At 42.7% G+C, this 20,023-nt stretch overlaps 2 protein-coding genes across 3 annotated transcripts; one reads left to right on the top strand and one right to left on the bottom strand.

Moving 5' to 3' along the window:
* The first annotated feature begins 5,491 nt into the window (after window positions 1-5,491).
* Window positions 5,492-11,499, top strand: echdc2 (enoyl CoA hydratase domain containing 2). Its single transcript, XM_018670298.2, has 11 exons — window positions 5,492-5,985; window positions 6,760-6,827; window positions 6,950-7,037; window positions 7,145-7,231; window positions 7,319-7,411; window positions 8,970-9,026; window positions 9,139-9,201; window positions 9,310-9,434; window positions 10,712-10,762; window positions 10,841-10,888; window positions 11,078-11,499. The coding sequence occupies exons 1-11, from the start codon at window positions 5,745-5,747 to the stop codon at window positions 11,153-11,155; spliced, it is 999 nt and encodes a 332-aa protein (XP_018525814.1). The 5' UTR covers window positions 5,492-5,744; the 3' UTR covers window positions 11,156-11,499.
* zyg11 (zyg-11 family member, cell cycle regulator) lies at window positions 11,491-19,993 on the bottom strand. 2 transcript variants are annotated; one of them, XM_018670297.2, is made up of 18 exons: window positions 19,531-19,993; window positions 19,227-19,392; window positions 18,669-18,880; window positions 18,258-18,575; window positions 17,964-18,077; window positions 17,737-17,853; window positions 17,513-17,653; window positions 17,039-17,215; window positions 15,842-15,906; window positions 15,534-15,633; window positions 15,382-15,432; window positions 15,125-15,286; window positions 14,882-14,929; window positions 14,583-14,780; window positions 14,433-14,485; window positions 13,960-14,057; window positions 13,615-13,836; window positions 11,491-13,534 (listed from the first exon to the last, which is right to left on the bottom strand). In XM_018670297.2, exons 1-17 carry the CDS (start codon window positions 19,558-19,560, stop codon window positions 13,625-13,627), a joined length of 2,262 nt encoding a protein of 753 aa, XP_018525813.1. In that variant the 5' UTR covers window positions 19,561-19,993; the 3' UTR covers window positions 11,491-13,534; window positions 13,615-13,624. The 2 variants fall into 2 exon arrangements, with proteins under 2 accessions (XP_018525813.1, XP_050933023.1); XM_051077066.1 differs by having other exon boundaries at window positions 11,491-13,529.
* Window positions 19,994-20,023: the final 30 nt, after the last annotated feature.

Below are 20,023 nucleotides of genomic sequence, written 5' to 3'. Positions count from 1 at the left end.
TCTCGCATCTTTGCTGCCAACGTCTCATTACTGTGTCATTCAATAAGACAAAAGCAGCTGAAAGTAGACTTTTGAATTAAGATGAGGGATGAAATTAGGAAATTTTATATCGTAATGCCAAGCAGTGGGATAGTTGCCATCCTAACCACAGACTGGCTGTGCCATTATATTCCTATGAGTGTCAGAAATATAAATAAATCAGTATGGGTACACAAGAATGATTAGACCTAGTTGAAGTCATTGGCTGAGTAAAAAAGTAACTTATTGAACTATGCTTTTTGTATACACGATGCATTTCAAGCCTGTTTTCTTCAGAGGTTACACAGAGGTCATTTATCCTCAAGTAGCACTATCATTAAAAGAGCTATATGTGAGTTTTTGCTATTGCTACGTAGCCGATATTAGCATTAACAGCTGTTTACTTACCAGTCTAGAAGAAATGTTGCAAGAAGAAAAGTTTCAACTTTTTTCCTTTACTCACCAAGGGCTGTCGCCAGGGGAAGAAAGTAATGCAAACGTCAACTCTCTTTTTTGCCCCTATTTTTTTTCATGTCTTGAAGTTAGCATGCTAACTAGCTAGCCGTGGCCCAGCCATCTTGTCACTTTCTGATTGTAACTCACTGTAGCGTCCAGACTGCCCTGAAGATGTGGCACTGCTCAGGATGCATATTCTAACCTCTTATATTGTAAAAACAAAGATGGCTGCAGCTCTCGAACAACTTTACTGCTGTTTTCCCAGATTTTATGAAATCCTGATCTAAAGGAATAAATTGACATACTGGAAAACACATTTCATGGCTCTCTTGTCAAGAGTTTGACAAAAGATCGACACCAGCCTCAAGTCTGAACAGTCATTATGAACAAACAGCCAGTAGCCAGTTAGTTTAGCTTAGCATAAAGACTGGAAATGGGGGAAATAGCTAGCTCTGTCCAAAAAGTGACAGAACCTGCAACCCGCACCTCAAACACAATTTAACACATGATGTCTAGTTCATTCAATCAATATGAATACACAAGGATTAAAATGCTGTTTTTCAATTTACAAGCAGTTTAGTGCAACTAACCGGCCACTAAGTCCAGCTACAGATTTAGTGCACAGATATGAGAGTGGTATCATCCAATCTTCTCATCTGACTCTGTACACGTATTCTAAAAATGTCAAACTAGTATATTAAAGTAGTGGTTTTTAAGCTGGGGGTCTAGATGAAGATGACGCTAAGGAGCTATTAGATGATTACCAAGGTTGGAAATCTAACTAACAATTCTGCCACACAAAATGACGTTCACGTTTTGGACGTTTTCTCTGTTCTAGTTTTCCATTGTGAATTTTTTGTAAAATTTCACCCCTTTATGCCTTCCAATAAATGAAATAATCTGTCTTCAGCTGAAGTTCTCACTATCCTCTGACAAGCAAACTGTGATGGGGGTGCACATGCAGGCACAGCTTCATAGCCAGGGTTCACATGGATGACGAGCTGTAAAATATTACTAATCTGACACTGACATCCTTTCATTTCGGAGCGCCTGTGGTCAGGCACGGATATCTATCTTGAGTCTGATGTATCATTATTGAAGAAAAGCTGGACTGAGGACAGAGCAGCCTGGGGCAAAATGAGCCTATTTGATCAGTGTCGGTGTCTGTCTCCTCCCTCTATCATGGGCTTGCTGTCTAAATGGCCCTGCTGGATCGTATTCGCAGATAACCGCCTCGGTAAAGCCTGGAGATCAGAATCATTAATGTAACTTTCCTCCCTGACTGCTCTGAACGGTGTCAGCTTCCAGAGGTGCTTGTGTATATCCATGTGCACATACTGTGTGTGTGTGTGTGTGTGTGTGTGTGTGTGTGCATTTACACAGTTGTGTGTGTTGTGGATACATGATATTTGGAGGTCTTATGTTCTACGGTCATGTGTGTGTTGTGCAGTACATGTGTATGTGTCATGCTCGTCTGCACGGACGTTCCCTGCCTTTATGATGTGGTGCTTATGAGTGTGTGTGAGGCTTAGCAGGGAGACATCTTTATTTTTTAATAAGGGTCTGTGCAGTGTCGGCTGTCAGCTACCAGACATTGGGTCTGATCCTCCAACCTGAGGGGAGGGCCACCTCTGCCATCAGTGGTGTCACTCACCTTTGCTTCACACCCATTACTTCACATTTTTTAGTTTTTCTTTGGAGGCATCCCTGGCCTAAATAATGACAAGTGAAAGTTTTCCCAGCAGTGGAATATATTTAATATAGACTGAGCTCTGTCCCTTAACTCCTCCACTGTGTGTTGCTATAACTCGTCTTTGCCTTTCTCTCGCTGTGGCTCAGTATGGTCGTAACTCTTCTCCCTTCGTGCTCCACTATCTTTCAGGCTGTAAGTCTGAGGCTCTTTTTTAAGCACATAACCAACTCCATCATTCTAATGTAATTGAACCAAGAGTACGATCATCCATCAGTCATCCTGACTGCCTCTTCACAAGGCGGTGTGTTTGTGTGCGGGTGTGTATGGGTGCAGGGGATGGAGAAAATTAAATATAAAGAGACAGCATATAAATTTAACATTTTATTTATTGCCTATAATGTCTCTCTATTGCTATAAAAATACTGATCTAAACTTGTTTAAATACAGGATATAATTTCTTTTGTGATGTGCTATACATGGAGAATACATGGTGTCTGATGTACTCAACTTTTCTACCCTGTCTGTGGCTCTCAACCTCAAGCCAAATCATTCCTACTGAAGACATAAATATTTATAAATGAATTAGGAATATGCACTTTTATTTTTGAACAAAGCTAAATAATTTCCTCATACAACCAGGCACTGTAGACTAACAAATATTAACTCAATCAGGAGTAATTAGTGCATTTGTTGAGAACTATGAGAACTGCTGTGGATGAATACTCATTTGGAGCTCTAGTTAGTATTCACTGCAGCAGTACAGTGTATGTGGGACTGAGTAAAAATAAACTACAGTGCCAGTGTTTATTGTAATGAAGGAGTATGTCATAGCTTTTGGTCAGCAATAGAGTTTTATGGCACAGAGGAATGAGTTCTTTCAGGTTTTGGATGCAAAATTAATTATACAGAATATCAGCAGACCTTGAAAATTTTACACATAGTATTGATCAGTAATAGATCGATATTAGCCAGTGTCATAGTCTCCACATCTTCATTTTGATGGGAATGTTTAGTGCTGGTTCTACAGTATCAGCAGACTCCTCTGTGCACTTTCATGGAGTTAATGTGCTCACATAATGGCAGTCACCCAAATCCTGCCCCTTCACACACACACACACACACACACATGCACACACGCATAAATCAGCATCAAACAAACATCTTCATCCATTTTTTAAAACTCCATCACCACTCCTCCCACTACAAACATGCACACACACGTGTACCAACACAAATACATGAGAACAAACATGGCAGTGTTGCACAAGTGTTGTTTCCTTCTATGGTTTCATAAATACATTTGCTCCTTACATGAGTTAAAAACAGACGCTGAGGGATGTTTGTTTTATATGTGACAATATGGAGCACAAGTCCATCAGTGCAGACTAAGCTTAAGAAAGACAGCTCTGTGTGTGTTAATATTACAGTACATCTGTGTCATAAAACGTCTGACACAAAGGTCATGAACACTGTACACGCCCTGAGCAGATCACTGTGCCATCTCACTCTTGACAGACAGCTACAGTAACAGGACGCCACTCACTCCCTCTGACTCATGCCCGGCCTCGTGCCCCATCACCAGGCCTCCCTGCCCAAACTCAGCCCCCGAGCCTTCATGAGACTGAGGCTGGTGTGTCGCAGTCTACACACAGTCTACTCTCTGCCTCCTGCTTGTGTCACCTCCCTCCTCTGATGGGAGGAATGGAAGAGGATGGAAAGAGGAGGTGAAGAGAGGAGAAAAAGAAGAATCTTTTGAACACGGTGGGGACAGTGAGGAGAACATGTCATGTCTGTAGGCGCATGAGGATGGAGATAAATGTCCATACATCGCTAACACACATTGCTAACACAACTTGTGACTGCATTAGAGTCCATAATCCTCCAGTCAACCCTCTGATACAAGGCTGACCCCTGCAGGATTGGAGGGGAAATGCTGTGTGGTTGGCATCAGGACAAGTGTGCCATGCCAAAGATGTTTGTTGACCGAGGGAGATGTGAATCAGTCCGGATAATGGTGTTATAGACAGGGCTCGCAGAGAGGAGGAGGAAGGGAAGGAGAAGACATTCATTAAACTCACTGAAGCACACAAGACAAAACAGCTCTTCTATTCTTCTTTGTCCTTTTTGATGTCATCAATCACAACCTTGGCCTGTGTGTGTCTCACAGTCTGTGTCCCAGCTGTGATGTGCATCCAACCTGAGTATCCTGAGTATCCAGGGACAAACCGCCTGCGTCAGTCAGTCTGACAGGCTCAGTTTCTGTCACTCACACTGAAACGGCGAATGCCATCCACCATCAGTTTTCCATCTGAAGGCTCGTACACATGAGAAGAGGAATGCACACCTGGCAGACATCAAATCTAAACAGCCTATTCCAAATCCAGCGAGTGACATTTCACTCCACTGCAACAGAACCTACAGACCAACGCACATCTGACTGCTCTCTCTTTACCTTGTTTGGCCTCGTCAGGTTTAACATTTAAATTTAACACATCTCTCATTTTACCTGTCAGCCCTTTCTTTCATTCCTTCTTTCTGTCCATTGTCTCTCTGATCAGTGGTCAACTTGACATGAGCAAAAATGTGTGTGACTAATATGCATCTATGCAATCATGGTGTGAGTTCAGTTCCACTTCATCTCCTTCATCCTGCCCATCCACCTGACTGGACACCCTGCAGCACACACAGCCACCTACACTCTGCACTTATGAGACATTTACATCTCAATTATAGATGAATATGATTCATTGCCAAGAGTCATTTGCACCCCCGTTAATTAGGACAAGTAAACAAAGTCAGGCAGCAATAAAATGGAGGCTAAAGTCGCGCTTTCTGTGGCACAGTGAAAGTCATCTGATCAATAGAAATGTGATCAGATGTACCTGAATGCTAAAACAACTTAGTGATATTTCATAAATGGGCAATTTCTGTCACAAAGTCTGAATCATATGCACATGGATATGCACACACACAGACCTGGCTCTCAGACTGTTGCGAATTCAGACCCACTGTCTGACTGTGTAATTGCATAACCTGTAAAGACCTGCTCAATAATGCATGGTCAGACTAGACATGGGCAGCCTGACGGAAAACGTTACCTCAACAACCTGCTTTGTCTGGCCAAAGGCTGGACTGGACACTCCAGAGGCAGGACAGCAGGCTGGAGGACAGAGTGTGTGTGTCTGTGTGTGGGGGGGGGGGGCTGAGGAAGTAAATATACTTTCACAATTGCAAAATTTTCACTTTGAGTCTTGCTGAGTGAAATAGTGACTGGTATCATGTAGTTCAAAATTCCCCTTTTATCAAAATACCACATGGAACAAAGTCACTTCAACATTGCAGCCTGAAATGATGGATGATAAATAACTAATCACTATGCTTTGGCTCTGTGGTGGACTACCTTACATGAACCTGTCTGGTACTTTGCTTTGTCACTGCTGATTTGAAAGTCAGGTCAAGAGCAGCCAAGTCCCTCCTCTTTCAGGAAGAAACCTGCTCCGAACTTCCTGCAAAATTTGCCACAACTTTGCTGGGAAACCTTACTGCTTTTGGAGTAAACAATCAAGGATCAGGCAGCATGACAGCCCTCCTCTGCAGACAAGCCGGGCCGAGGTGTTCATCGTGGCGGTGCCTGGGCGCAGTTCTGCGGGGAACGCACACCCGAGCCTCCCTTCTGCATTACCGGGACGGAGCGCGAACGCTGGCCGGCGGCAGTCGCCCTTTAACGGGACACAGTCGCGCGCACAGCCGCTGGCAGCACACAGAGGCGGCAGAGCCTGTAGAGGTGGATTTAAAACGCTTAGAGGGAGGAGATGATGGTAGGGACGCACTTCAGTGTAACTCAACATTGTTCAAATGCACACTGATGACAAACTCGTCATTCAGTTAACAGACAAACACAGTTTGACAGGCACTTTTCAGCCATTCATGTTACACTAAAACATAAAGCCTGCATCTCCTGTAAATGTCAAATGTCTGTAGTCAATCACTTATTGAAGTAGAGCTGGCTGTATTCCCACAGGTGATGGCATTTCTGGAATATTATTAAAACTTGTGCTTTGAAGCCTCATGCTGAGGCTATTGACTTCCAGAGCTAGCATATTGTGGATTTAAATGATGGATTTATTGATTATCAAAAGTGTTAATTAGCTAATCATTTTACCAATGTAATTGGTAATAATAATTCTTTTTATAATTCCTTTTTTTGCCCAGTAAAATAACAAATAAAGAATTGATTTGTAATGGAGTCTGTTTATATGTAGATGAATAATTTTGTGATCAAAATTTTATTTGGCATTTTTATTTTGCCTGTTTTTATTTTACATTTATTAATTATTAAAATGCTTTATAGCGATTTCCGTGACACTTGTGATCATCCATACCATAATATTTATTTATTTCCCTGACAGGAGTAGGCTTCCATACTGACTTGATTGTAGAAGGTCATGGAAGGTCACAGCAGGAAACATGAGGATCTGAAGTCAATATGAAAAGCAGTCAACTGATCAAAAACCATGAAAATTAATTGCCAGTCGTTGCCCTCTCTCTCTCTCTCTCTCTCTCTCTCTCTTCTGTTGCTTTCTTTTTCTCAGGGATAGTGGAGGTGCTGATGTGCCGACACAAGGCAAGAAACGCGCTGGGCCATGTGTTTGTGTCACAGGTGAGCAGGCTTCTACATCACACACACACACACACACACACACACACACACACACACACACACAGACTCATCTGCATGCTCACATGCCACACTGACTGAGACACTGTGTCCTGTGAGTGCAGATGAGGGAGCTGGTGTCCACTCTGTCCAATGACTCAGCAGTGCGTGTGGTTGTCTTCAGGAGTTTAGTATCAGGGGTTTTCTGTGCAGGCAAGTCTCCTCTGAAACATCTTAAACCTGCCGGTGTCTACGTTTTTTTTTTTTATCAAACCTTCTCTAAATTGTGTGTAATGATCTATGTTTTCATATATATACAGGTGCAGACCTAAAAGAGAGAGCTTTGATGAACAACACAGAGTCTGATCTGTTTGTTCACAGCCTGCGCTCCCTCATGACTCAGATAGGTAAGACAGATATCAGATAGACGGTTGAATGATTAGTCTCACCTTTGTTGCACCCTGAATGTGTATACGCACTTGTTAATTTTGTAGCGTCGTTGCCCATGCCAACCATCGCAGCCATGGACGGCGTTGCCCTGGGAGGTGGACTGGAGCTGGCCTTGGCCTGTGACCTCCGCACTGCCGGTGAGTAACTGCTGAACCTCCACCCATCAACCCACCACTGGACGAGTCTGCGTCATGCCTGAATACATTTTACATGTTTCTCACTACCTTCAGGTGATATTAACAGGGTTGGAGAGGGGATGTCAAGTTCACTTCACAGCTGTCACAGATCCAGTCATATCAGATCAGTGGTTGACTCCAAACAGGATGGTGGAGAATAGTAACATCCGCTCAGGGACATTTCTCTAGACTGACAACTCCCTCATCCCCATCAGTGTAGATTAGAGCAGTGGCTCTCAACCTGGGTGTGGGGGACAGAAGATTGATTTACAAGTTAGGAAATAAAGAAGAAAAACATTTCTGCTAGACAAAATTCTGTTTATTTTTCTGTTTCTTTTAAAAATGGAATCTTGAAATCAGGTTTTTGTGGTGAAATACATTTTGTACAGGAATCTAAAACCCATTCCAATAAAACTATCTGGGATGATAGACGTGTGACCAGTGATAAGGGGTCAGCAGTAGGTATTACTTGGTTATAAAGGATCAGGACAGAAGCTTCTATCTTAGTCCATTTGACAGATTGTAGAACTATTTATAATTTTTTTAATCTTGGTATTTAAATCATCTGATGTTAGGATTCTTTTGTTACATGAATTTTACAATGTCAGAGAAACTCTACCATTTTCATTTTGAAGAGCTATACTTTTTATAGTGTATCCTTCCTTTTTCACACCTGTTATTTACGAGAATGTAATTTGAAGAATAGTAATTTGAGAATATTGTTTCTGGAGCTGCAGCAGTTCATTGATTAATCAATTAGTTGACTGACAAGAAATGTGATTGATTTTAGCTCCTCAAATGTGAGACTTTGATGGTTTTTCTTGTTGAATTGTAGACGGTTGGTCAGATAAAACATCAAAACATCAGACATTTGAAAATGTCACCTTAGTCTGCCATCTTATAGACAAAACAATGGATTAATGGAAATGGAATCTTATTTTTTTATCATATAGGACCCCTACATCACTGCGACAGCTATTGACACATGATTAGTTCAGACTTGTAGCTATGGCTCCTAAGTGTTTTCCATACATAAGGTGTTTCTACCACTTTTGTGCCTCTGTAACTTTGGTTCAGTATCTCTTATACTCATTCTGAATTTTTGATTGTAAAAAATGTACTTTTCAAAGGGAACCAGGGTCATGACTGTAATCAAAAAGGTTAAAGTTAAATGGATGTTAAGAGCTTAAGTTGTGTGTTTTTCAAGCGCTATTAATGATCTGCTGATGAGCCCAGGGACTAATGATATCTGAGGCCAGAAACATCTGCTCAGGTGTTCGTGCAGCTGAATCTACATGTGATTGGTTCTATTAGATGGGCAGCTCTGTGATTGGCTGAGGGCTGATAAACTAGGTGAGCAGGTGTTTGCGTCTGTTGCTCTGACAGAGGCATCAGTCAGACTTTACGCCCTCCCAAGCTTAATGGCATTCAGCAGCTCAGACCTTCAACTGTCCTCTGTGTGTGTGTGTGTGTGTGTGTGTGTGTGTGTGTGTGGTGTGTGTGTGTGTGTGTGTTTCAGCGCATTCTGCACAGATGGGTCTGATTGAGACGACACGGGGGCTGCTCCCAGGGGCAGGTAAGACGAACAGAGGTCACCAAAGAGAAAATGACCTTGCACTGTACAGAGTGTCTTAATGGAGAGAAAAAGCAGCAGTGAGAAGTTGACCTTGAGGTGGTTTGTCCTGCAGGGGGCAGTCAGCGGCTGCCGAGGATGGTTGGCATCACCTTGGCGAAAGAGCTCATCTTCACAGGTGGTATTACAGAAACGCTGACATGTTGCTATAGGCACAGGATGCTTATCGTTCAGGGAGGGTTTCGTGTATCACACTCTCTCCCTCTCTCTGTCTGTCTGTTGTCAGGTAAGCGTGTGGGAGGGCAGACAGCTCTGGAGATGGGGCTTGTAAACAGAGCTGTAGAACAAAACCAGACAGGAGACGCTGCCTACAGAGAAGCACTCAACCTGGCCAGAGAGATACTGCCCCAGGTTGGAATACAAACACACTTTTTCATTCTGCCACAGCTCAGATACTGATGCATCCCTCCTCCTCCTCCTCCTCCTCCAGGCAGCGACCAGCTATTTTACCTCTTCCTTCCCGCAACAACCCATCTCTTCTGCTTCTTGTCCACCTCTTTTCATTCTGCCTCCTCTCTTCCTGGTGCCCCCCCCCCATTCCCTCTCCCTCCTCTTTTCCCTCTCTCCAGGCTTCTGTCATTCCGTATTTCTTTCACTCCAGTTCAGATGCCTGCAGTCGGGCAGGGCCGGAGTGGCAGTCAAGTGGAGAAATGGACCACAAATAGCTTAGCGCACACGCACACACACGTGCACACACACACACACACACACACACACACACACACACACACACACACACACACACACACACACATTCACAGACACATGCTTTTGTTGGTGTGGGTTGAATGATTGACGGGACTTTGCACTGAATGAGAGAGAAATAGGATGTAGATAATAAGTGTTAGCCGTCCCAGAGGTTGAGAATTAGGTTGAACTTTGGACCATTTTTTTTTTCAACATTACTCAAAACTGTTAGTTTGCCTCCACCAACCACTGAGGTTGCAGGAAATACAGTCACTGTCTCCCTTTCTGTTCCTGAGTTATGGTGTTTTCAAGTGTTTGTACAGAACATCATGATGAAATTGTGAAGTTGACCTTTGACCTTTTTGATATAAAATGTCTTTACACAATAATTTTATCCTATTAGCCATTTGTGTTAAATTTTGTCATAGTGTATGCATTCTTGAATTATGGCCACAATTATGAGGTCACAGTGACCTTTAACCACCAAATTCTAATCAGGTCATCCTTGAGTGTGCCCACTTGTATTGTGCCCACGAGAATGGGACGGACAGATGGACAACCCAGTAATGTTAGACACAAATCTGTGGCTGTGGTCAAATAGTCCAAAGAAGCGGAATTAAAACTGCTCATATAAAGGAAGTTGTAGTACTTTGTGATACTCATCTCGTTCGTGGCTTATTAGATTACATTTCAACACCATGCATGAGATGTTCAAACAGCAGTATTAGACATCATATTCATTGAGCATTCCTTGTGCCTTGTATTTACACTGATGTTACAGTAGATGTTTGTTTCCAGCCACAGAAAAAGGGCTGCTATGTAAATGTCTGCTGTTTTATTTTGGGTCATTCCTTTACATATTTTTATGGTGTCAGTACATTAGTCTAAACAGGGTCTCATATCACCCTCCAACTGTGATGCATTTCATTTCTGTTGCCCAGGCTCCTATCGCTGTGCGAATGGCAAAAGAAGCAATGAACAGAGGAGTTGAGGTACATAGTGACTCATAAATCATGTTTTCTCATTATTTTCCATCAGTGACTACAGTAACTGAAATCAGTCTCTTCCAGGTTGACATCAGTTCAGCAATGGCCATAGAGAGGATGTGTTATGCTCAGGTAAGACTGTGAGTGTTAAATTTCTGAACTTATGTTGGTAGCCATGAAATATTCAGTTTAGGCAGGGAGCAGAATTCATTTGGGTTTAGCTTTGATGCTCAGTCTGAACCCTCTGAGGCTGTCTGCAGTCACATCATCATCTTCCCGCTGTTGCCCCACTGTAACCCTTGCCCTTTGTATTTCTTTCAGGTCATCCCCACACGGGACAGACAGGAGGGCATGGCTGCCTTCCTAGAGAAGAGACCTCCTCGGTACAGTGGAGAATAGACTGTTCTGAGTTATTGAATTTCTTTCTCACACAGACGTGCCCACACAGATGCTCTGTGTAACCATGTCTGATAGACAATTAACACCCATTGATTGTCTATGTGCATCCAAGGCGGAGTCAATACATGAGTTAAGGTCAGCCTGAGCAGTGACATTCAGGATTAGACTGACAATGGTGATTTTTGATTTGGTATAAGTCACAACAGCCTAACATGACTAAAAAGATTTTGCTGTTAGCCTTTTATACTTTATTTAGTCACACATTTTGTACTTTATAGATGATAGAAAGATAATCTTTGTAAGTAACTGAATAAAAAGGCAACACAAGTGTCATCTCCAGTTTATGGGAATGTACATTCTTTTATTTCTCCAAACTTGAAAACGTGACTCTCAGCAGCAACATGGCACAGTCATAGCAGACATACAGTATCTTGAATTTTTGCATTTTCCATCTGAATTAAATTCTTGTTAAAAAAAACAGGCTTTCATCCATGGAGATGTTCAGGGGCTCAACAATCCAACATATCAGAAGGAGCAATAGAAAAGAACAAAAACAAGTTCTGTGTAGTATGCTGCTCTCTGCCCATGTTGAAACTGATGAGATCAGCCACATGCATCATTTGCAAGCTCATACAACAATAAATTTACAGAAAACAAGGCCATAATTCACTGAGCTGATGAGGTGATGTATGTTATGCTAACACTTATGTTTAAGTACCATTTGTAGTCCAGTATATTATATTTATTTCCATTAACAGATACACTTCCTGGGACCTGTAACTGTTGTTCTTGCTGAGGTCAACATCCACACCTCAGAATTCTTTGTCATGTCATCATGGTCGTATCGGGGGATTTGACAGCAGTTTGTAAAAGTAACATTACGTTTGATTGCATAGAGAATGGTGTCAGGAGCCTTAATGAGTGCAGAGAATGTGGGCGTCAGGGTCGGCTGTTACAGCACACAGTGTCTTCTCTGGACAACAGAAGTGTACCATGGCATCCTGGAAGATACTTATGTCACATCAGTGGTTTCAGCGAAATACCCTTGGAAATTTCCTATAACACCCCCCCTACTCACTCCTAGGTAAACACTGTTTCTTCTCCATTTCCCCTCCCCTTTGTTCTCCAAGTATCAGATAAACTGAAAAAAGACAAACAATGGAACATACCGTGGAATAATTTCCGTACAACCAAGTCAACCAGTCCTGAACGATTACCATTTCTCTTGCTTTTCCTATTATGTACAAATTACATACACTCTTCAAGATGCAAATACTTGTACAGATGTACATACACACATGCTCACAGCAAAGTGCTGTCTCTGCCTTAAAGACACTTGGACGTGTTAATGGGAAGCACAGCGAACATACCAATATATATACAAAAGTTTCTCAAAGAGAAAACAACTGTGACTTAATACACAACTGTACATCCATCATTACTATACTGACCACGTCATTATTGCCATTTGAGTCCAGAAAGCACATTTGTACTTAAACAGATATAACTGACTCTATAATTTCTACTAATCTTGTGAATCCTATGCTGGGTTTTCTGATTTACAGCACTGCTGGCTTTGCCACTGATGCGACTGATGGAGGGCTGCCATATGTTTAGTAAGGAAATAGCACTGGAGCTTCTTAAAGAGATATACCTTCCCCATAATTTAGGTTTTCATCTGTAATGTCTGGAACATCTGAACCAACTGAATACAGCCTCAGCAAATGTCCTGTCACATCAAATCAAAGGCATTAGCTGATAAAAGACCAAATGAAGAGGAGAGCAACAGTAGTATTGCAGACCCGGAGGCATGGGTTTCAATGAACAGGAAACTGCAATAAACAAACAAGCGGGCATTCCTAAAATGAACAGTACAAGCATTCAGACAAACTCCAGCATGCTTGAGCTCACAGCAGCGTCATGCGTACGTATATTTAATGAGCTAATCAACCAATTCAGTCCTCAGTAACACAGGAGCTGGAGAGTGATTTTCTGAGGGCTCAATCCCAAACTGAGATTTGTACGTGTGCACTGACATGTTTTTGGTATGAAAATCATCATGATGCCAAAGTCACACTAGTAGGAGTGAGCACAAACACAAACCTCATGTTGAGATTTGAGCTTAACTGACTGACAGCTTATCATAATTTAATTTTTATCACAACATTAGCACACAGAAATATTCTTGTTTTGAAACAAACACAAAGAAAATAAATAAGGTTAGTGTGTGTGCAAAGAATTGCGTAGTCTCTGTCCTTCAATGTGGACTTTTGGGATTCTTGATAAAGTGTGCGTGAGATATGCATACAACAGACACGCACGCACACATACAAAATTCCCTGTTTTAATGTCCTCCTCTTGGTCAGACAGTCTTCTGTTCTGAAAGAGAAAATGTTAAAGAATGAATAAACCTCCAGCCAGTGTGAGACTGAGATGCAAATGACCAGTAGTGTTTTTACCTCTGTGAGGTTACTGTGGAGGTGGCGGTGGTGGCGGTGGTGGCGGGCGGCGGCTTGTGTTTGTCTGTGCAGGCTGGCCGGTGCGGGCTCTGTGGCGCTGCAGGCTGTCCAGTATGCTCTCAGCCAGCCGTTTGACGTCTCTGTGGGTCTGTGGGTGTGTGTGAACGCGCTCCAGCTGCTGCAGGCCGCCCTCTTCCAACAACATGCTGCAGTAGCGAGCGGCTGCAGACACAAGGGTTAACACAATATCAAATCTGTGAGCGGTTTGGGGAGGTGAGTCAGTGGCTGGCTTAATTTAACAAAACGTAATACTAGGTTTTGCGTGAGCATACATCTGTGTCTCACCATTTTTGCTGCAGACATGCTGCATGGCCCACGCTGCCCACAGCTGGACTCCAGGCGTGTGAAAGCACTCCAGCAGAGGAAAGAAGGGGTTAAATGACCTACAGAATGAAAAAATACGATGTGTCACATTTGTACACTAAGGCGACCTAAAATTGTCACTCTCTCACTTGAGCTATAAAGTTTAAAAAGTCTAGTTTCTGCAAGCAGATAAAAGATTTGAATATACTTTGTATATATAAGATTCTGATAGCAACTAGCACTGCTCATTTCAAAGTTTTCATTTTCAAAGTAGAGCGCAAATTAATTGTACAAAATTAATATACATATGTCCTGTAACTTCTGTCACAGGTTATGAACGTTCAAATTGACATTTTTACCTGCTCAATCAGCTTTTAGTGATAAAGTGGTATGGGCCTATTTGCCTTTATGTTATTATGTTCATTCTTTATCATTACAGAGAAGCTGCAGCTCACCTGTAGGCCACCATCTCACACTCTGGTGGGGGCCATTTTGTGATGACAGCGTGCTAGAAAGAGACACAAATGGAAAATCAAACCAACTTTTCCAAAACAACTGTGTTCAGTATTTATGTGGATGAGTTATGAGTAGTTGCTCATTCCTACCAGTTGCTCCAGCAGCGAGGATCGAAGATCTGGGCTAAGCGTCCAGGCATCCTCTCCTCGTGAAGTCAGATGTGCTAGGATGCCTGCAGCGAAGTAGCTGACCTCCACCTCTGGGCTGTGCAGCAGAGTACTGATGTGGTCCAGAAACCCTTGCACCATCAGCTCTCCGTGCAGCTCCCCGACCTCTGCAATGTTGTTCTACACAACGAAAGGTCAAAGGGGAATACTAATGTCTTAATATTGTAAATTTATTCAACATTCTGTCTTTCTTAAGGGTAATAACAGAGCAGTGAACTCACCAGCAGGCCGAGAACCTTCTGCTGAATAGAGGACTCATTGGGGAAGGACTGCAGAGAGCATGGTGGGAGCCGGGGGAGGGTGAGGATGAGGTATGGACACAAAACAACAGTGAGTCAGTCCACCCCAAAGGCATACATACTTATATAGAGCAACGCATGATTAAGTGTGATGATTAACTCATATGGTAACCTGTTCTAAGCCGTTTTGTTTATTTATATGCACATGTCGACATTTCTATGTACCTCCAGAACCTTTATAAACAAGTCCAGCCCCTGGTTCTCAATAAAATGGCGGCAGGTTGTTGGTGATTCATCAGTGAGGTTCCAGAGTGCGCTCAGTGTAAATTTGAGGGTGGCATCCACCACGCCCTGATTAGCCTTCTGACGCACAATGTGGAGCAGTTGCTGCAGGGCAGAGAGAGAATATTTGCTCTGAAAATTTGCCTTTTTTTGTAAATCAGTAACGGCGGAGGAAAATATAGCTGAAATGAGAATCTTACCCTCACTATGAACAGCTCTGCTCCCAGCTGAGCCGTTTGTTCTGTGGACAGCTTGAAAGGGGAAACAGTAAGAAGTTTAAGCATTACAAATGTGCAGAGAAAGCATGAATAACTGCATACGTGATTTTAATACAACACAACATATACTGAACCTTAGCAGCCAGGATGGAAATGATAGCCACAGCCATCCTCTGCATGTTCTGGTCTTCATGGTTGCAGAGCCACTGCATCACTAGTTTGGCAGCTTCAAACCTTTAAAACAGAAAGCCAAAACAAAACATCGACTGTGAACACACTATTCCTTTCATAGAGAAGCTTTTACATTATGGCCAATCATTTTATGTTTTATACATTTAGTCCTTTTTTAAATGATGTTGTAACCATTTGAAAGGTACAGTGTATCTACATGTTAAAATTATATTAACTTTACTATTAAAATACTAAAATGTGTATTTCACACCTGTTGAATGGAACCTCCTGCAAAATGCGGTCACTGCACAGGGACAGCAGGCAGTTCTTCTGCAGCTGTAGACACAGGAGCCAAAGTGCAAATCAGTGCAAAACCTGAACAACAATTTAAGAGTTCTGTGTGCTCTACAGGCTCAGTAAAATGTGTACACAAAAGCATTCTCTCATGTCTGTGCTAGTGCTAATGAGGCTCAAAAATTTCTTTCACATCTCACGTTGTAAAAGTTAACATTATGTGTGCTGTACTTTTTGTGCCACCCTTAATACAACTGCGTCCATATTGCTTTACAAAAATATTTAAAAACAACAATAATGATAATAACAAGGATTATAATTATGCAGAAGCCATATAACTGTGTGTTTTACTTCCCACACTGACTAATCTAAAAGGCAGTTCTGAATGAATCCCTGTGTTTGGTTTCAGGCCACGCTGAGTTTAATGTTTAGCAGTTAGTAACAAAGCACTGAATGTTCTTGCACTGCTCTACATTTCACATTCACTATTCTGAAGACTAATTCCAAAACAAAAAAACAGGAACCTGCGTTATTGGTTGCGGGAAGTTTCCCAACACATCAGAATTTTCAGTTTGTCACAATTCACTTAGATTGCACACACTTTCTGTCATCTCTCGGATGTTTCCTAACCAACAGTGTGTGTCACCATGAGCTGCAAGCCCCCTGTCACTAGCCCCTTCCAGCCCCTTACAGAAGACAAGGCCTCCAATCACAGGTCTCCCACCGGCTTGAATTATTACTTCTGTCCTGTTTGTGAGTAACTGCAGTTGCTAATTTAGTTGGTTCAGGTAGAATTATGCGTGAAATGTATTTATGTAAAAAATTTGATTTGTAAGGCACACTGCAGGTTCAATATTAACAACAATGAGCAGAAGGAGAAGAGAAAACCTGTTACTGAGTCTTGTCGTATTTCAACACACGGTAAAAAAAAAAAACTTGTTAGGCTTGTTCGTCATTGATGTGTTAAACAGTGACGTGCCAGAGAAAACGTATTTGTATTGTCATATTTCACACATGGACAATCAAATGTTCTTTTGCCTTAAAATTCCCTCTGCTGATAAACTGTATCAGGGCCTGCTGAATGCATTCGTCACTGTTGTTTGACAACTGTTTTTGTTTATCGTAACTGATAAGGCATTAATGACGTATGACAGCAGTGCAGGCATGAAGCTACCTGTTGGTGGTTGGGGAAAGTCCTCATGGCCTCTAGTAAGAGCTGAGTGACAGTGCTCAGCAGTCGGACTGGCATCCCTGCTGCCAGGTCCTGCTTCGTCAGGTTGAACACACAGGCACTTGCTGCTAGCTGGACATTCAGAGTGGCAGGGTGATTCTTCATACCCAAAACAACCAGCTGGGAAAAAAACAAACCACAACAACAACAAAAAAAGGAAGTAATATAGTTTTAAGTTACACTGATGAGGAACTTGAAGTGTGTAAATTTGGAGTGTGGTTTGTTCAACTTTAACATAATAGACTGGGAGAGGCTCACACTTCTTTGCTAATCAGATAAATATGACGTTCAAATATGATGCTGTTTAAATTGCTTAAGCATGATAAAACTTTATTTCATAATAATCTCCACTGTGATCTTAAGTCTTAATGGAATGAAAAAAAAAAAAAAATTACCAATACAGCTATGTTGGTTTACCTTAAGGATGTCAGGCCGTGGTTTCTCCATGACATGGGTCAGGCTGAACAGATGAAACAGAGCTTCTCTCACAAAACCTTCCCTCTCACTGTAACGACGCAGTGCCTCACAGATCTGGGTCTCGTTGGCTTCGCCTGTTACCTGTCCACACACAAAAGATAGTTTAGGAAACCAAAATGTCTTTCTGTGCACAGTAATTTGTTTTGTGTATATATGTATACTACCTTTAGATTTCCTTCTCCAGAGAGGAAGTCAGAAAAACCAGCATCTGTGGCCAGAAGTCCCACAAAGGTCATCCCTGGTCTCTCTTTAACAAATGCTTTAACAGCTGCATCTGTAACCTGCAACATTTACATATGTAAGAAATAACAACATCACTTCATAGCCTGTATGGCTTCTTCACAAGCTAAACGAAATACTCATAGACAAATGCAAACACACACACACACACCTGTTTCCTCCCTGACACATCCAGGGACACAAGAGCAGGGAGGATCCCTGGCTGTCCAAGCAGCTGACGAGCCACATCAGAGGTAAACTGCTTATCATCGCTGATGTCCAGGTGCTGCATAGACAAAGTTTCACAAACATCACAACAGCCCAAACACACACAAACATCACAAGACTTGTGAAATCACAGAGAAAGTGTTCTTATCAAAGCACAATAAACAATTAGAAAGTTTACAAGTTTTACAGTACACACACACACACACAACGCCACATTCAGCTCCAGCCTTCCACTAACCTGCAACACTTCCAGCTGGCGTATGACTCCCAGCAGCTGAGCGGTGCTCATCTCCAGCCTCTTCAGCTGGTGCAGTGTTAGTGAGCGCAGCCGCTCCTTTAGGCCCAGCAGTGGACTGAGGTTGGTGACTGAGGTGTTGGAGAGATCGAGGCTCTCCAGTCGAGGCAGGGAGCACACGTCGACTAGCCCAGAGTCATAGAAGTCTACATTGGCTAGAGAGAGTGAGCGAAGGCCCTGGAGGGAGCTGAAGCAATACCGTATTGGTTCCTCCAGAGAGGACATGGTGAGACCTGTTAAGCCAAGTCGCTGGAGGGACTCCTGCAGGGTGGTAGAGGACAAAACAACAAACTGTTATTTTACTTCTGAGCGAGGAAAGAGTGGTTAACTTTACTTAGCATGCTGTCACTTTACCTGACAGTATTTATTGGTGGCCAGTCCCTGCAGAATATCATGAATAGTGAGGTCTGCATTGACCCTGGCAGCGTCAAGCTCCAACAGTCTGTGAGGACAGAGAGCTTTCTGGAAGGCCTCTGCGGAGATACGCGCTGTACGGATGCAGGCTCGTCTCAGCCGGAGGTATTCACAGTTCCGAAATACACCCACTGTGCTGTCATTTAACAGACCTGTGATGTAGTGAACGCGTGTTAAAGTTCATCTTAGATACCCTGTAGGGCTGAACAGGACTTGCACAATAATGCCTCTGTTTACCTAAGGCAGAGATTTGGTTCAGGTGATAACATACCATCAGAATAAGTGGCTCGAGTCAATATTTTTCACTTTTCTTAGAAAGTAATAGAAGCAGTTGAAAGTCACTTAGGGAATGTATGCAAGTCAAGAATGTTTATTTTCATCATGCTGAGGTTGTATAGTCTGCAGTTCAACAAATAAAAATGTAACATATAAATACTAGATTATAGATCCTCAAAGCAGTGGTCAGAAATGATCGACTCTTTTGAGGTCCAGGTTTACCTTCAGTGGCCATCTTGGCCAGCAGCTGGTCTGCCAGCTCCTGTGGGAAGAGTACAGCCTCTCTGAAGCACAGAGAGCCGTCGGGCCGCTTCACACAGAAACACTCCAAGTTCTGGCTCACATAGGTCAGACACAGGTCTGTCAGAGCCGCTGGAGATGCTTCATCCTGAAAACAAAGAGAGCATGTTCGCTAATGTAGCTGTACCTCATCCATATATTCTGTTGATATGCAATTTTTTCAAGTAATAACATGGGCACATAAAAGACGTCACAGATATCACCTGTAGGAAAAACCGAAACTTACCGTGTTTAGGAAACTACAGGCCATGGTCATGGCTTTAAAAACGGGGGGAAAAACTTAACTCTGGATTTAGCTTATGCAACCGAGACTGGTGTCTTCACCGCGAAAAACTACCGCTTAACTTGCTAGCTGTCGAGCGGCTCCGTCTTCAGCCGCTTCAGTTTGCGTTGTTCACCTGTCCGAGAGCCTGGCGTTTAATGCTAATCTGTCACCGAGCAGCGTTAGCGGCGAACCAGCTAGCTATAGCTCACTTGTTGTCGCCTCCGTGGTGGAAAATCGCTCTCCGTGCAGACATGTCGACAGCAGCCTGCTGTGGCGGAATTCATGTTTAAAAGATACCGACTAATCACTGCAGCGACCGAAACTCTGGACCAAGGAGTCGGGTGGAGGATATAGTTTTCACGGCGGGCGGTTGGTTCTATTTTTGACTAGACAGACCGTAAACAAAGGTCACCGCACTGGAAGTACATTAGCGACGGGGGCTGGACTACGGAAG

Source organism: Lates calcarifer, linkage group LG17, assembly GCF_001640805.2.
Source record: "Lates calcarifer isolate ASB-BC8 linkage group LG17, TLL_Latcal_v3, whole genome shotgun sequence".
In the NCBI taxonomy this organism is placed as follows: domain Eukaryota; kingdom Metazoa; phylum Chordata; class Actinopteri; family Centropomidae; genus Lates; species Lates calcarifer.
Note: the sequence above shows the minus strand (reverse complement) of the source record. Positions and strands in the feature narration are given on the sequence as shown.

What these genes read in the sequence shown, in the direction of transcription:
- echdc2 (XM_018670298.2), top strand. Translation starts at nt 5,745, where the DNA reads ATGACAGCCCTCCTCTGCAGACAAGCCGGGCCGAGGTGTTCATCGTGG. An exon ending in CTTAGAGGGAGGAGATGATG is followed by an intron (nt 5,986 to 6,759) that starts GTAGGGACGCAC and finishes TCTTTTTCTCAG; the next exon opens with GGATAGTGGAGGTGCTGATG. An exon ending in AGAGGATGTGTTATGCTCAG is followed by an intron (nt 10,889 to 11,077) that starts GTAAGACTGTGA and finishes TATTTCTTTCAG; the next exon opens with GTCATCCCCACACGGGACAG.
- zyg11 (XM_018670297.2), bottom strand. Translation starts at nt 19,560, where the DNA reads ATGACCATGGCCTGTAGTTTCCTAAACACG. An exon ending in GGCCAAGATGGCCACTGAAG is followed by an intron (nt 18,881 to 19,226) that starts GTAAACCTGGAC and finishes ACTACATCACAG; the next exon opens with GTCTGTTAAATGACAGCACA. An exon ending in ATGTGTCAGGGAGGAAACAG is followed by an intron (nt 17,854 to 17,963) that starts GTGTGTGTGTGT and finishes TAAATGTTGCAG; the next exon opens with GTTACAGATGCAGCTGTTAA.